Consider the following 15,397-nt stretch of genomic DNA (forward strand, 5'->3'; position numbering starts at 1 on the left):
GTTCCCCGGAAGGGTGGAGGAGTAAATCCTTCACCAGGCAGAAACACAACGCTCTGAAGCTTGTAACGAGGGGCTTCGTGCAGAACCAGCAGAGTTCTGTGAACCATTGCCCCGGCCACTGGGAGCATCAACATTAAGCCTTACATCTGGCCTTAAGCCCTAGAACACATTCATAGACTACTGCCTTAGACATTTCCCCAATCGTCCACTCAGCCCCAATCCTCTTATACGCCTGTTCATGCTCCATCCTATCCATCTCTGCAACCTCTGCTGACCCTCGCACCACCTGTGCCACCCTGGGCGCAGTCACGATGTAGAGCACTCCGTTCCATCCTAGCTAGTTTCAAACTTTAAAAAAAGCTCAAACATCCTCTATACCGAGTGGAAACCTACTGCATTTTCGTTTTATTTAAACCTTTGTATGTGCTTTTATAAAAGACTAATGGTTCAGCATGGCATAAACTCAGCAGCAAGATCTTTATTGTCAATATAAATAGCTTATCCATGAGTGGCCAATGCGAAGTGCAATTGCCACAGCTGTTCACAGGAACATAGAAAAAGTGGATTTTACCGTTTTATTCAGGTGATGTAGTTATATTACGATTTATATAAATTAATCAAAGTTGTACTAGATGGGCTTGCCCACTGTAAAATTCAGATCTGCTAAAACACCTGGGACAAGGAACACCAGGAAAAGCGGTTCATTTTTTAGGTTTTACACGTCCAAGGAGAATGGCAAATGGTAGTGCATCTCTACGCCGTATTCCAACCGAGGGTACAAAGGCCTTTCTGAGTGGCCTCCATTTGAGGCTTATAACGCTAAGGGGTATATTTTACTCCGATAGGCAGCAGCACACAGCTGTCTGAAACAGCATGCACAATGCACTACTCCACAAGGTCCAAGCAAACAGACTAGAATGCCATTTATGCCAATCCCCCCATGGACAGCAACACATTTTAGAAGATAAATTGCAACTTTAAAAACACATTTTTCTTTGTTTGTTCTGTCCCACAGCCGCTGGTAAGGGAGTGGCCTAGTGCAAGGACCACAGCGGAAAAGACTTTGTAAAAATCCCACAAAAACCGTGAAAATATTGTAAAGATGTCCAGTGCCCAGGGCAACAGCGAGTTGAATCTTTGAGGTACCACATGGTGCTGTGAAGAGGTTACAAATCATTGAAGATGTGGATATCACCGTTGGTGAGACGCTCCCCTGACGTGAGGTTTGAGCTTCGGAGCAAGTCTGCTAAAAGCATCATCCTTGAGTCCATAAGCTCCTGCATCCTGTTCATGCGATTGTCAATGTGGTCCAAGAGCCGCTTCTCCATCGCACCCATCTGTCTGGAAAGGACTTCCTCCAGGTAAGAGCAGGTTCCAGGGTGGTCCAGCCTGCAGAACAATATAAAACACTATGTGAACGAGAAGATGACGTCTCAACACATAAATACACGGATGAACCTCAAACTCTCAACAATGCCACAGATCGAATGAAGCCCTACAATGAGACCCAATACTTGGCCTGTCCACCTTGTGTCTAGCACCGGGAGAAGCTTCCCATGGCGGATTAAAACCAGGGGCGTGAGCAGCTTGCAACCGTGCATGCACGCGCAGCCCATTATTCAGCCATGCCAGTTTTCCCGTACAGCATGCACACCTTTGCTACTTCACTTAGAATTAGCAAATCAAACAGAATATCCTGGTGGTAGAAGAATGCTAGAAATAGGGGAAAACACAACTAGGGATTGTCGGCACAAAGATAAGACAGAGAAAGAATTCCTAACACCATGAGAATAAGAATGATGATGTAGAGGGAGGGATAATCTAGGAAGACAAATTAGGTATGATTTGCTAATTCTAAGGGAAGACCAGATTAAAAGGAGCACCACTTGTACGGATGCACCCAGTGCCTGCAACATGCATGTGGGGTAGCCCACATCGCTGCTCTGCACATCTCCGGAACTGAAACGCTTCTGGAGAAGGTAGCTTGGCACAACTTAAAGTCTTGGTTAAAGGGCACAAAAATAGAAATCTTTCCAACAGTAGTTTCAGTACACACGGCCATGACCTGGTTAGTGCATTGGTTAAGCCAGAATTAAATTACCCCATTGGCTGTTTGACAAGAGGAAACAGTTGTAGGAGGCTGAAAAGGTGACCTTATGGAGTCAATGGGGCAATAGATCCCTTTAGGCACCAGGCCCTCCCAAGTAGGGTCTGCAGGGATCAATTTCCACACTTTATGCACAGTCTAAGGTACAGTGACACTGGTAAGATCACACTACGCTACCTCTCGGACAAAACTCTGGTTCCGTAAGACCACTACGGTTGTGATGGGTGCAGTATTGATATTCGATAACCTTTTGATTCTGCCAACTATCGGAGAAAAATAGGCTATTGACTGGGCAATCCTTGGAAATACTACTTTTTCAAGTGCGCAGAGGCAAGTACACAGAAAGTAGGAAATACATGAATGGTAAAAAGGCCAAGGGGTAAGGAATGCAGCAAAATGGAGGGCACAGGGAAGGGAAAAAAGGGGTGGAGACACAGATCTAGGGTTAAAAAAATATAATGTTTTCAAGCTACAAAAAAAGTCTCCCGTCACACTCAGTTCTCCTCATGCACATATTTCTTTCTAAGCTGGAGTCATTTCGAGGCCTGGTAAATAACGACTAAATAAAATCACTTCATACATAAAAAGAACACTTTGCCAAGCCCGGCAGAATGACCAGATTTATTCTGTCAAAAACCTTCAACCGTGTGAATGAGTTGCTTGCAGTTGGCAAGATACCCACGTTTTCTGGAGAAGTGACCCGGATAAGCAAAAGTCAGATTTTGAGGTACCAGACGTTCAAGTCAAGCGATTGAGGGAAGGTGGTTAATGATCGCGAGGGGAACATTGCAACTGCTGGGATTAATCAGGTCAGATTAACAATTCTGGCCAGATCTTGCTGGTGTGGTTAGCATTAGAGCTACTTGAGAATGTCTGGCACATGGTGCCAATCGGAGGATACAAATGCTGAAGAGCGAGTCATCAATTGAAACACAGTTTTTAATCAAACTTTTACTGAGCAGTTGGCACCAGAGTTATGTGAACTCTACAATCGGTTTCTTATGGAGGGTACTTTATGTCCCTCTATGAGAGAAGCAGTAATTTCAGTGATCCCCAAAGATGGGAAAGATTTATCGAATTGCTGCAATTATCGCTTCTGAATGCGAAGGTATTTACGGAAATGTTAACTTCCAGGCTGGATAAACATACAGGTGCTTTAATTGATGAGACTCAGGTGGGATTTATGAAGCAACGTCATGGATATGATAATATCAGGACCCTCTTAGATATTTTAAATTTGTCATCTACGGGATCAGATGATTTACTTTCTAGATTTCTAGACGCCGTGAAGGCATTTGATAGTGTGTCTTGGGCTTTTTGAAATGTTACTTTGGTAAAAATGGGTTTTGGACCCTTATTCATAAATGCTGTTGGGGCCCAACAGTCGGTTATCAGTGCTAGGGTGTGGGTAAATGGGGTTCTTTCAACTTCTTTAAGATTATTTCAAAAGGTACACGTCAGGGATTTCCCTTATCGCCTTATCGATCTAATTTGGCTCTTGAACCAATATATATATATATATATTGGAGAGACTGAAGTTAAGATTCTGGTTTATGCAGATGATGTAGCAATTCTTCTTGAAAATCTTGATTCCTACCAGTATGGCGGAAAAAAACAATCTGAGGATCCTACACGCGTGAGGGATCTTGGGTACAGTGGACGTCACACTAGGGATAGTATTACTGGCACGCCTGTGTCGACGCCCATTTTCGACTTTCGAAAAACAAACTGTAATACTCCGCAGCTTCCACTAGATGTCGGCCTATGCACAGCATGTGATCTAAGCAGATTCCACAAGCCTCAGAAATATATATATATTGGAGAGACTGAAGTTAAGATTCTGGTTTATGCAGATGATGTAGCAATTCTTCTTGAAAATCTTGAAGTAGGGGGTGGCGTTTTAAGTAATAAGATTACTGAGTTTGGTAGACTCTCAGGTTACAAAATTAATTGGGAGAAGACTGTTGTATTCCCAGCTAGGGATACTCCGGCGCTTAGCCAGTTATTAGATTGGAATTGTAAATGGGAAAATTGTCAGGTGAAATATTTAGGGGTATTTTTGTCCAGGGACATGAAAGGAATGGCTGGGTTCAATAAGGTTTTAGAAAACATTAGGAATATTGTCCATAAATGGAGTAGGCTCCCGTTATCCATCTGGGCTAAGGTTAATGCTATCAAATGGTGCTCTTACCTAAAGTTCTATATATTGTTCAATCTCTACCTTTAAGATTCACATACAAAGTTCTGGGTCGTGTAGATCGGGTTTTTCAGGAGTTCTTATGGGGTTTTGGGAAGAAACCTAGGATACCCCGATATTTGATAATTAGAAGTGTACATGATGGAGGTTTTGGTTACCCTATCATTGAAAATTACTACAAAAGTTTTTTGATTAAAATGAGACCCTTCTGAATTGAATCTTTGTACTCTCTTGGTAAATTACCTAAATCGGTCAGTAATTTGCAGACTGTGCTTGCTACCAAAGATGCAGTCACATCAATGATTGTAGGTGGGCGACAGGGGCTGGATTTGTATCAGGAGGCCTCCATTTGGCAGAATCTGGGGTTGCAGATCGATAATAAAATATGTTGGAGAAGTTGAATCAATAAAGGTATATTGCTTATAAGAGATGTCTGGGGTGAGGAGGGTATGTTATCATTTGAGTCTCTGAAGGTGAGGTTTGCACTCCATAATAGGGAACTGAAGAGATATAATTTGTTGAAAGGTTTTATATCTGAGAGATTATTCATGCTTAATGATCCTTTGTTATTAAGATCAGAAAGATGTAGTGTTATTGTAGTTGCTCCTTGTGAAGTGTCTAGTTATTTAAAGCTGTTTCCGGAAGAGGAAAAGATCAGATTTTCATGGAATGCTTTAAGCCGTGCATGGTGTGATGAATTGGGTGGGGACATTTTGATAAAGGATTGGGAAGGTTTATGGAAAGTCCCAGTTAGGATGAAGATTGATCTGAATTTACGGTATATTCAGCAGAGGATTCTGGGACGTCTTTTTTGGAACCCCGGTTGGAATGCATAGATTTGGTTTAAGAGAGGATAATAAATGCTGGAGTTGTTCTAGGGAAGAAGGAACTATGCTCCACATGTTATGGGATTGTTTAAGGCGAAGGGATTTTTGGAATTATATTTTGGATAGAGTTGACTTGATTTGGAACATATCTTTTCCTAGGACACTGTTATCGGTACTTTTGAAATCACCAGTTGGCACGCGTCATTTGAGTAATGCGACTCTGTGTTGGGCTACTAAAGTGTTTCTGGTGGCGACACAGCAAATTTTGCGCCTCTGGAAGACAAGGAAAAAGCCTAGTATTGACGAATGGTTATTACAGGTGCAGGTGCTTTAAATAGAGAAGAATTTTATAAGGAGCAATGTAATGCTTTTAATGAGCTCTATGCTTGAAATGAGTGTTGACAGGTTGTGGTTTGTTTTACAGTCAACTTTAGAGTGGTTAATTTGATGAAGTGTTTTTTATGTTCGTCTTGTTTTGTGTGGTAGTGTGTTTTGTGTTTTTGTATATGATATTATTCTCTTATTTTTCGACTGTCATTTCAAAATGTGATTGTTATATTTTTAATGGGGACATTTGGATAAATTCACTTATTGATTCTGTTCAATTTTTATCAACTTACTCAATGTTATCCTATTTCATTTGAATTTATAATGTTGTTAATATATGATATGTTTATTTGGAATGATGTTTTTCTTTTGAAAATTTTAAATAAAGATGTCAAAATTATTTCTGATCCCAGTATTCACATTCAGACCGGTCCATGGTCACATCATTCCTTAATTACATTGAAGCTAAGTCCCCCTGCAGCACCTCTTAAACTAAACTCTAATCCACGAGTTGAAATAAAATACAGAAAATGTAAGGACATCTCTTCCTCTGACTTCTCCAACGTTCTCGCTTCCAAGTTAAGTGTGATATCTATCCATAATGATACCTCTGATTTGGCCCGTCATCTGTTTAAAACTTTACAGATACAGACGACAGTTGATATTTAACCTCTAGAAAAAACTATGTCGAAAAAGAAGGAAATTCTTTTTAAAAAAATCTTGGTTTAGTGACTCCATCACCGAGTCTAAAAAAGCTAAGAGTGCTATGGAACGTGAATGGCGGAAGAACCCCTGCTCCTCCACCTTAGGCAAATATAAGACCGCAGCACGTAATTATAAAACTATCATTATCGAAGCAAAGGCATACAACCTTAACTCTCGCATTGATGGAGCTAAATCTTCTTCTAGCAAATTATTTAAGATTCTGAAGGAATTTGATACTAAAACCCCAATCTTTTCCCCTATTAAAGATACGGTATGGTGCCAGTCTATTCAGGAAGAATTCTCCAATAAAATCTCGAGAGAAGGGAAGATAGAATGACGATTCAGATAAGGGGTTACCCGAGCGTAGGCAGCCCTCTCAAGAATTTTAGAAAGAAAAGGCAGAGGAGAGATAGGATGGAAATCGGCAGGAATAGACTAGTCAAGAGTGGGTTTTTTCAGAATGGGAAGAATAAGCGCATGCTTAAAAGTGGTAGGAAAGCAAGAATTGGCAAAGGAGGAGTTAATAAGAGGTAAGATAGGGAAGAAGATGAGAATATACTTGAGGGATAAGAGTGAAGTGGATCAGAAGGCAAAGCTTTAGGGTGAGCACAAGCTAAAAGGCCAGAGGTGTCTGAGTCAGCAAGAGGAGAGAATGTAGAAAAAGAATGCAGAAGTAGGGCAGGGCAGAGAGAAGAGGAAGGAGTAACAGGAGAAATGAAAGCTGAGCAGAGCTTTGCTACTTTAGATGTAAAGTAATTACAAAGTCAGAGGAAGAAAGAGACGAAAAAGCAGATGGATCGGCCCATTGGGAGACTGAATATTCTGAAGAAGCCTATAGAGGCGAAAAGGGTAGAAAGTGAGAGTACTGAAAAATATGCTTTTTTGCAATAAGTAAAGCAGAGTCAAAAGGAAGAGTGCAAAGTTGAGAGCGTGACAAGGTCAAAGGGGGAGCCAGAATTTTTCCATTGCTGTTTGGCTTTATGCAAGCTGCGGCGAAGGGAAACAAGACCGGAAGAGAGCCAGGGCTGTGAAGTTATGAGTAGGAGAAAAAGGGTGCAGACGAAAAGTTGAGTCAAGTACAGATAGCACAGAAGAATGTAAAGTACTAGCAGCTGTAGCAGGGGGGAATAACACTCACAGTAGTGACTACCTTACTCCTAGTCCATAGTCCCCCTTCCTCCATACTTTTGGGACATACCGTCCATCGGAGCACCTTTGAAGTATCAAAAATAACTTTGTCCTTTTATTTTTATGCAGGGCCAGAACATGTGACGGTAGCCCCGCCTTCCTGAGCTCCGCCCCGTGCATCGCCCTTCAGTCTTTTTCTATCACCAAGGTCGAATGACCATTAGCAAAACAGATGTAACTTTTTAGAGGGGAAGGAGGGTGGGCGTATGGAGGAAAGGGAACTATAGACTAGGAGTAAGGTAGTCACTACGGTGAGTAACTTTGTTATACTCCTACTTCCCGTCCCCTTTCCTCCATACATTTGGGAGATTCCCAAGCACTGGCCAAGAAACGGGCGGGTGGAAATTTCTTTTACTGGAACAGGTTCTTAAGAACTGCCTGACCAAACTGAGCATCAGCCCTGGAGCTCAGGTCAAGACAATGTCTACAAAAAGCAGAGGGAGAAGCCCATGTAGCAGCCCTGGCTATGGTCTCCCAAGGGACATATTTCTGGAAGGTAACAGCAGCCGCTTTACCTCAGGCCAAACGCGCATGAACGTACGCCCCTTGCGGGCTGAAAGCCTTGAATTATACAAGCTTCCGAGGTACATGAAGTGACCAAGCCAGAGATGGACGCTTTTGAAGCCGGTTTCTGTTTTGGGTCCCCGAAAGTAACAAAGAGTTGTCAGGAGCTTCTAAGTTCGCTTGTTCTGTCAAGGTAAAACTTCAGAGCTTGTCCGACATCTAGGTTATGTAGAACCTTTTCTGCATCCGAGACCGGTTTAGGAAAGAAAACCGGTAAGGATAGTGATTGATTTATGTGGAACTCTTGAGACAATTTTTGGAAAGAAAGAAGGAGGAGTCCGAAGCACAACCTTATCCTTGTGGAAAGTCGAGAACAGGTGTTCAACAGAGATCTTGAAGCTCACATTCTTCTCGCAGGTGTTACCGCAATCAAGAAGGCCACTTTCCAAGAGAGAAACTTGAGCTCAATAGTGCACATTGGTTCAAATGGCTTGTGACACAAAGCGGTAAGGACCACGTTCAGATCCCATTTGGGGTGAGGAGGCCTGACCGGCGGAAAGAGATGAAGAAGACCCGCGTAATGCCTCTGGATTACTGGGTTTGCCAGAGAAAACGAGCAACTGCCTGTGGAAAGATAAGGTGCAATGGCTGCCAGATCTGTTCTGCACAATAAGACGTGGATGCCAGAGGCAGCAAGGTCTGATATAAACGACAAGACTCAGTCAATAGAAGCATGTCGAGGATCAAGCAGTTTAGCAAGACCCCCCCCCCCCAAAAAAAAGAAGGCATTTACTTTTGTGCTGTGCCCTCGTAGAAGGCTTATGTGCCACCTGGATTATGCACATTTTATCCTCTGAAAGGTTAAACTGTGTTAAGGACTTGAACTAAGGTGCCAGGCCGGCAAGCTGAAGAATTTTGGCGATGTGTGCCACACCTGGTGATTGCTCTGGTGTAGGAGGTTGGAATCTGCGGCAACCTGATCAGGTCGCGTATTGATAGGTGCTGCAGCTCTGAAAACCAGAACCTGGCTGACCACCAAGGAGCTTTGAAAAGGAGAGTGCAGTTGGAGGCACTCCTGAGCTTCCAGAGCGACTGATTAATCAACGGCAAAGGAGGTAAGGCATAAGCCTTCATGTTGTCTTAAGGAATCTCGAGGGCATCCCCCAGGGAAGATACTCGAAGACCATCCCTGGAGGCATCGAGTGGTTGTTTCCTGTTGAAGTTGCCAAAAAGGTCCAGAGAACCCCATTGCTGGAAAAGCTTTACAAGAACATAGTTGTTCATTTCCCACTCGTAATTCGCCATAGATTGGCGACTCGGGGAAACTGCCGCAACATAGATGTGACTCGGAATGTGCATGGCCTGTAGCCAGACATTGTGTTGGACTGCCCAATTCCAAATCTGAATAGCTAGACCCGCCAGAGGAGGTGCCCTGGTGCCCCCTTGTTTGTTGATGTAGAACATAGCTACAGAGTTGGCTGTGCTAATTCGCACCACTCTGTTGATGATAGAAGGCTGGAAAACTTTCAATGCCAGAAAGGCCGCCAAGAGTTCTAGGTAGTTGATATGAGACATTCTGTCCTATCGTACACCTCGAGATGACCCAATGTCGATCCCCAACCTAGGAGGGAGGAGTCTGTTGTAACCGTAACTGGTAGAAAGGGCTCCTAGATGGAGGTTCCCACTGAAAGGTTGACCACTATTGAAGAACTGCCGTCATGGAGGATGGTATCAGAATCATTTTAGAGTCCAGATCTACAGCTTGGGAGCAGCAGCTCCAAAGCGCGAGCTCTGTGTGCCTCATTTTCAGTCTTGCAAGAGGTAGGGCTAGAACACATAAAGCCATCATGTCCAGGAGTCTCTGGAACCACCAGGCAGACATGTGCAAGGAGTTCAGAAAAAGAAGGCACGTGGTCGATAAATCTACTATTCTGTCTTCCGTTCGAAAAACTCAGGTCTTGAGCAACTGTCAGACTATTTCCACCTGCTAACCGACAGCCCCAGTTGGAACAGGAGCTGGAGGAGTGGCTGTTGCAGACCGTGGGCAAGGACTACCCAGAAGCCAATCGTCCAAATATGGATAGACATGAACTCCCTGCAGTCTGATGAGGAACGCTGCAATAACCTCCATCATCTTCATGAAGACACGCAGTGCCGAGCCGAGACCAAACAGCAGCACTCGATATTGGAAGTGTTCAGTTCCCACGGAAAACTTAAGGTATTTCCGATGTGGGCCCCAGATCAGAATGTGCATGTAAGCGTCCTGAAGATCTACCACACTGAGCCCTTCCAGAGAGACGGTCGTACTTGGGGTAGGAAAAGATTGAAGTTGGAGAGGTCAAGGATAGTGCGCAAGCCAGTTGGTTGGGTTTGGGCACTGTAAACAGGCGGGAGTAATACCCCTCCCTTGCTCCTGCAAGGGAACAGGTTCCACCGCTCTGAGGTTCAGAAGTTTCTGTATCTCGGCTCTGAGGGAGGGAGCCACAGTCTGCTGAAGAGTGGGGCGAGTGGGTGGGGTATGAGGGAGGGCAAGCAGAAGCCCACTCGATGGACACAACCCATCAGTCTTCTGTATACGCCCTCCTACCGGAGTCTGGTGTGACCGATGGAAAACATCATTTGGATTGTTTGTCAGTGGCAAGATCACCTGTTGCCGATGAGGAGGCTGATGACCAAGAGAAAAACCAGCCACTTTGACTTTGCTGCTTGCGTCGAGGTGCATCAGAGGAACCTTCTGCCCGGCTCTACGCTCCTGGAACCCTCCAAAACCTGAGAACCTTTTCTGGGTCTCAGACCTCTGCGTATAGGCCTGCAAGGACCAACAAAGATTTAGCTGTGTGCGTGCTTGCCTTTGTTTTATGGAGTACCTCATCGGTGAAGGAGTGGAACAGCTCTTTACCTTCGAAGAGAAGGTTGCATCCTTTGTCCTGAACCTCTTTCGGGAACTGTTGCGTGCAGCCACGCTTGGCGGGAGATGTTTACCCCAACTAGAAGGCCCAAAACACAAGTATCTACTTGATGGGCCACGGCCTACCGCAGGTCCTGAGCCAGAACTTTGGCATCGGATAGGCCCTCTTTATAATGTTTCAGCCTGTCCTGTGGGATACATTCCTGAAATTCGGAAAGCTCCTTCCACAGCTTTAGATTTGCCGATGCAAGGATGACTTTGGTCTTCGCTTGCCACATCTGAAAACCTGAAATGGAAAAAACGTTCCCACCCCCTCACCCCCGAATGCGGCAAGAATTTTGTCCCCCTTGGACAGGACCTGAGAGGCAACCATGGAGGATGTTGATGGCTTAGACTGGAGCGTAGCTGGTGCCAAAACGGTTGATGGAGTGGACATGCAGTCAAGGGTATGTCCTCTGACGAGTGTAGCTTGTAGAAAGCATCAATTTTCCGGAATGAGACTTCCCTCAGACCTTGCAGGCTTCAGCAGGCACATCCTTTGAAAGAAGAGGCCTGTGCACTCTTGTGTCGAAAGAGTTAACGCTCCTAAAAGTATTCCTTCTTGTGGAGCCGGAGGCTCAGGTATTGGAATATCCAGCAACGCCAGCATATCCAAGAACCAGTCATGAAAAGCTCTGACAGAGTGGGGCAGGTCTTCATTATCCTGGTCCGCTTGGTCCTAGTCAGGTGTGGCGGGAACAGAAAACTGATGCAGCACGTGATACTTCAGACACTGTGGGAACATTTGTTTGCACAACTGGCACCTTAAGCACTGGTGAAAGTGGAGGCTGTGGTGGCAGTGTATGAAGGGGTCTCACTGGAAGAGGAGGCACTACCGAAACCTTCTGAGGAGTAGGAGGAGCAGGCTGCGGTTTGAGAGGCTTAGGATACATTTCTTTGAATAGATCCTTAAAGTAACCCTTCATCGGTCAGAGTGCATGAGGGCCTGGAATTTGCCAAAGAACGCATCCTTAGAGGAAGATCTAGGCAGAAGAGTGGGTAGAGGCTGCTCTGTAGGGGCATATCCCCAGGATTGTAATGAGGCTGATTGCCAAGATTGCCCTCCCCCACTGGATCCCCAAACTAAGGAAGCGGATGCAGGAGGAAGCAAGGGAATTGTACTTTACCCGACCATAAAGGTTCTCAAGGACCAAAAGCTCAAAATGCTACCACCAACGGTTCGAAGACCAAAAGTTCGATCCTTTGCTGGTAGCATTGTAAAAAAAAAAAAAAAAAGTATAGTGAGCGGGGGTAACCCCTGCAGCCTTCCGTAAAAAACGGAAGTGAAGGGGAACTGGCACCGCAGGGACCCAGCGTGAAGAAGAAGGTAAGTGGGGTTTGTTTATGTTGGGTGTGTAGGTGGGGGTGTGGGTATGTATGTGTATGTGGGTTCACAAGTTACTCTCTTACCTTGTAACGTTCTTTCGATGGGATGGTCCGACGACGTATTCCATATCTATGACAGGTAATGTCCACAGCTGTGCTGCTTTGGAAAATTTCCGGCGTCTGCGTCCTGCGTCGATGACGTTGATGCGCCGTCCCCGAAGACCTCCTCCGCCGTCACCCGATGTGATAAGTAGGACGCACGACGCCCGTAGCCTCAGTTGTAGTTTTTTCCCCCAGAACGTGTGACACCAGTTTTCTGCCAGTCAGACACACAAGGCCTTGCGGAACGCAAGCTGCATTCGCATAAGAAATTCTGCAGCGGGGAAGGTAGGGAGGGAGCGATATGGAATACGTCGTCGGACCATCCCATCGAAAGAATGTTACCAGGTAAGAGAGTGATTTGTTCTTCAAGGGGATTGGGTCCTCCGACGTATTCCATATCTATGACAGAATCCCAAAGCAGTACCAAGCAAGGAGGTGGGAAAAGAATTTAAAACACAAAATTTAGCATGCCCAATCAAATTGGAGAATAAAGGACTGCCTTGCCAAAGGCCAGATCCTGCCCTCGGATGGAATCGAGGGAGTAGTGACGTACAAAAGTATGTACCAAAGCCCAGGTGGCTGCATCACAGATGTGAGGAATAAGAACACCCCTCTGCAGGGCAGTAGACGCAGCCACTCCCCTGGTAGAATGGGCCCGCAAGCCAGCGGGAGGGTCCTTACCCGCCAAGCATTAACACTCGGAGATAGCTAAAATAATCCAACGAGACAAAGTCTGTTTCGTCACAGCTTGTCCCAAACGCTTTCCAGCGTAATCAATGTAAAGTTGATCGTCTACTCTGACCGGGGACATGCGCGAAATATAAAAGCTCAACGCTCTCCTAGGATCAAGCCTATGGAGCATCTCCTCTTCCTTACCAGGATGTGGAGGAGGATAGAACACCGGAAGAACAACCTTCTGGCTCAAATGAAATTCCGAAACCACCTTCGGAAGAAAGGAAGGACGAACTCTAAGGACAACCCTGTCCTTATGAAACACAGTGAATGGTGGCTTAACTGAAAGTGCCTGTAACTCACTCACTCTGCGAGCGGAAGTAACCGCAACCAAAAACAGTCTCAAAGGGCAAGAATGCAAAGGCTCAAACGGAGCACATATAAGAAACTTAAGAACAAGGTTCAAATCCCAACCGGGCACCAGAAAAGGTGACGGAGGGAACACATTAGTGAGCCCTTTCAAAAACTGAAAAATTAAAGGAATCTTAAAATAGGAACATTCTTCAGACGAGCGCTTAAATATGGACAGTGCCGCCAGGTAACCTTTAATGGTCCCCACTTGCAAGCCCCTGTGGGCCAAGGAAAGCAAAAAAGACAGAACCATGGGAATGTCACACTCAAAAGGATCCAGATTCTTAACTCTGCACCAGTCGCAGAACTTCCGCCAACGGCAACGGTACAGAGACTTTGTTGCCGGCCTCCTGGCTGAGAGCAACACCTCCATCACGTCTTCAGGGAGGTCCCAATCCTTATACCTCAACCTTTCAGAAGCCAAGCGTGAAGGTTGAGGGATCTGACCTCTGGATGGAGAACCTGACCCCCCTCCCGTGAGAGCAGATCGTCTCGGTAGGGAAGACGACGTGGAGGGCAGATGGACAAGTCGAGAAGGTCTGGGTACCACGTCCTCCGGCGTGCCCACGCCGGAGCAATGAGGATCATCCGGGAACCGAACCTCCGTAACCTCCGCAGTTCTTGCGGGATGACGGGGACTGGAGGAAACGCGTACAGCAGTGGGAATGACCACTCCACCATGAACGCGTCTCCTAAGGCTCCTTTTGGAGGAAATTCCCGTGAGCAGAACCTCTTGCACTTCCCGTTGACACTGGAGGCGAAGAGATCCACTTGAGGGGTCCCCCAAAGGGCAAAGATCTCCAGGAGAATCTCCTGAACCAGCTCCCACTCGTGAGAGATCGTGCTCTGCCTGCTCAGAGCGTCCGCCGTCTCGTTGTCGTCTCCGGCCAGATGAACAGCCGAGATCGAAACTTCCTGCTGGATGGCCCAGAACTCGAGCTGCATTGCCTCCCTGCACAGAGGAAGTGACCCTGCCCCCCCTTTTTGTTGAGGTAGTGCATGGCCACTGTGTTGTCTGTTAGAATCAGGACACTCTTTCCTCACACAGTCAGCAGAAAAGCCTTCAGGGCTAGCCTGACGGCCCTCAGCTCCAACGGATTGATATGGAGTCTGGACTTCGACGGAGACCAACGCCCGCTGACTGTCAACTCGTTGGCATGAGCTCCCCATCCCGTGAGGGATGCGTCCGTCACGATAGTCACCTCCGGCCAGGGCAGCCAAAATGGGGCCCCCTTCATCAGATTGCCTTCGACGGCCCACCACAGAAGGTCCTGGGCGACCGAGTGCTGCACCTGAACAGGGTCCGACATCCTGCCAGAGGACTGAGACCACTGGAGCTTGAGTGGCCGTTGCAAAGATCTCATCCGCAACCTGGCCTCTAGCACTAGAAGAATGCAGGATGCCATGAGGCCGAGCAGTCTCAAGAACTCGGACGCTGGGAGAGTCTGGGCAAGTTGAAACTTGTGCACCATCTGCTGAATGTGAAGAGCCCTCATCTGGGGAGGAAAACACAGCCCCAGGGATGTGTCGAGCACTGCTCCGATGTACTGGAGCCGCTGTGTTGGCGTCAAATGGGACTTCTTTAAATTGAGGGAGAAGCCCAGCTTGTGAAGGGAGTGGCAGGTGACGGACAGATGATCCAGGACTTGATCGGGAGAGCTCCCCCTGATCAACCAATCGTCCAGGTAGGGGTAGACGTGAATCCCCCCCTTTCCTGAGATGCGCTGCCACCACCACCGTAAGCTTGGTGAAAACCCTCGGTGCAGAGGTCAATCCGAACGGCAGGAATCGAAACTGAAAGTGTGAGTCGCCAACCGCGAAACTCAGGTACTTCTTGTGCTTGGGATGGATCGGCACATGGAAGTAAGCGTCCTTGAGGTCGAGAGACACCAACCAGTCCTGAAGTTGAAGGGCCTGGAGGACTTGAGAGAAAGTAACCATCTTGAACTTGTCCTTCCTGAGGAGTTAGTTCAAACCGCGCAAGTCCATGATGGGTCTCAATCCCTCGTCTTTCTTCGAAATCAAAAAATAAGGGGAATACCATCCCTCGTTCCTCTCCGCTACAGGCACCAGTTCTATGGCGC

The 15,397-nt window shown here is 46.3% G+C and overlaps 1 protein-coding gene across 1 annotated transcript in view; it reads right to left on the reverse strand.

The window, feature by feature from the left end:
• Nucleotides 1-458: 458 nt before the first annotated feature.
• The window catches only part of C8H10orf88 (chromosome 8 C10orf88 homolog), a 117,375-nt gene continuing 102,436 nt past the window's right edge, over nucleotides 459-15,397 (reverse strand). The window contains exon 6 of the mRNA XM_069612013.1: nucleotides 459-1,389. Coding sequence (XP_069468114.1) covers nucleotides 1,167-1,389 — 223 coding nt within the window. The 3' untranslated portion in view covers nucleotides 459-1,166. The remainder of the gene's footprint in view (nucleotides 1,390-15,397) is intronic.

The sequence above is a fragment of the Ambystoma mexicanum genome, chromosome 8, assembly GCF_040938575.1.
Source record: "Ambystoma mexicanum isolate Mex_15411 chromosome 8, UKY_AmexF1_1, whole genome shotgun sequence".
Taxonomy (NCBI): domain Eukaryota; kingdom Metazoa; phylum Chordata; class Amphibia; order Caudata; family Ambystomatidae; genus Ambystoma; species Ambystoma mexicanum.